Source organism: Buceros rhinoceros, unplaced genomic scaffold (assembly GCF_000710305.1).
Source record: "Buceros rhinoceros silvestris isolate BGI_N320 unplaced genomic scaffold, ASM71030v1 scaffold42085, whole genome shotgun sequence".
NCBI classification, from domain to species: Eukaryota; Metazoa; Chordata; class Aves; order Bucerotiformes; family Bucerotidae; genus Buceros; species Buceros rhinoceros.
Window position 1 is genome coordinate 635 of NW_010415421.1, and position 250 is coordinate 884.

The window sequence follows — 250 nt, forward strand, 5'->3', positions numbered from 1 at the left end:
GCACTCCCAGGAGAGACACAGAGGGAACAAAGAACTCCAGCCCGAGCCGAGGTGAGGCAGCAATTAGCGGACGACGAGGCAAAGTTACTGACCTGTGGGGACGATCATGGGCGGCGGGCGGGGGCTCATGATGGGGGGAGCGGAGGGCGGCATGGGCACCACGTTGATGCGCGGGGTGTGGATTATGGGGGGCATGGGGGTGGCTATGACGGAGCCTGGAGGAAAAAGGGCCACCGGACGCATGGGGGGG

The 250-nt window shown here is 65.2% G+C and overlaps 1 protein-coding gene across 1 annotated transcript in view; it reads right to left on the reverse strand.

The window, feature by feature from the left end:
• Positions 1–92: 92 nt before the first annotated feature.
• SF3A1 (splicing factor 3a, subunit 1, 120kDa) overlaps positions 93–250 on the reverse strand; it is a gene marked incomplete at both ends in the record, with an annotated part of 7,829 nt that continues 7,671 nt past the window's right edge. The window contains one exon of the mRNA XM_010137403.1: positions 93–222. Coding sequence (XP_010135705.1) covers positions 93–222 — 130 coding nt within the window. The remainder of the gene's footprint in view (positions 223–250) is intronic.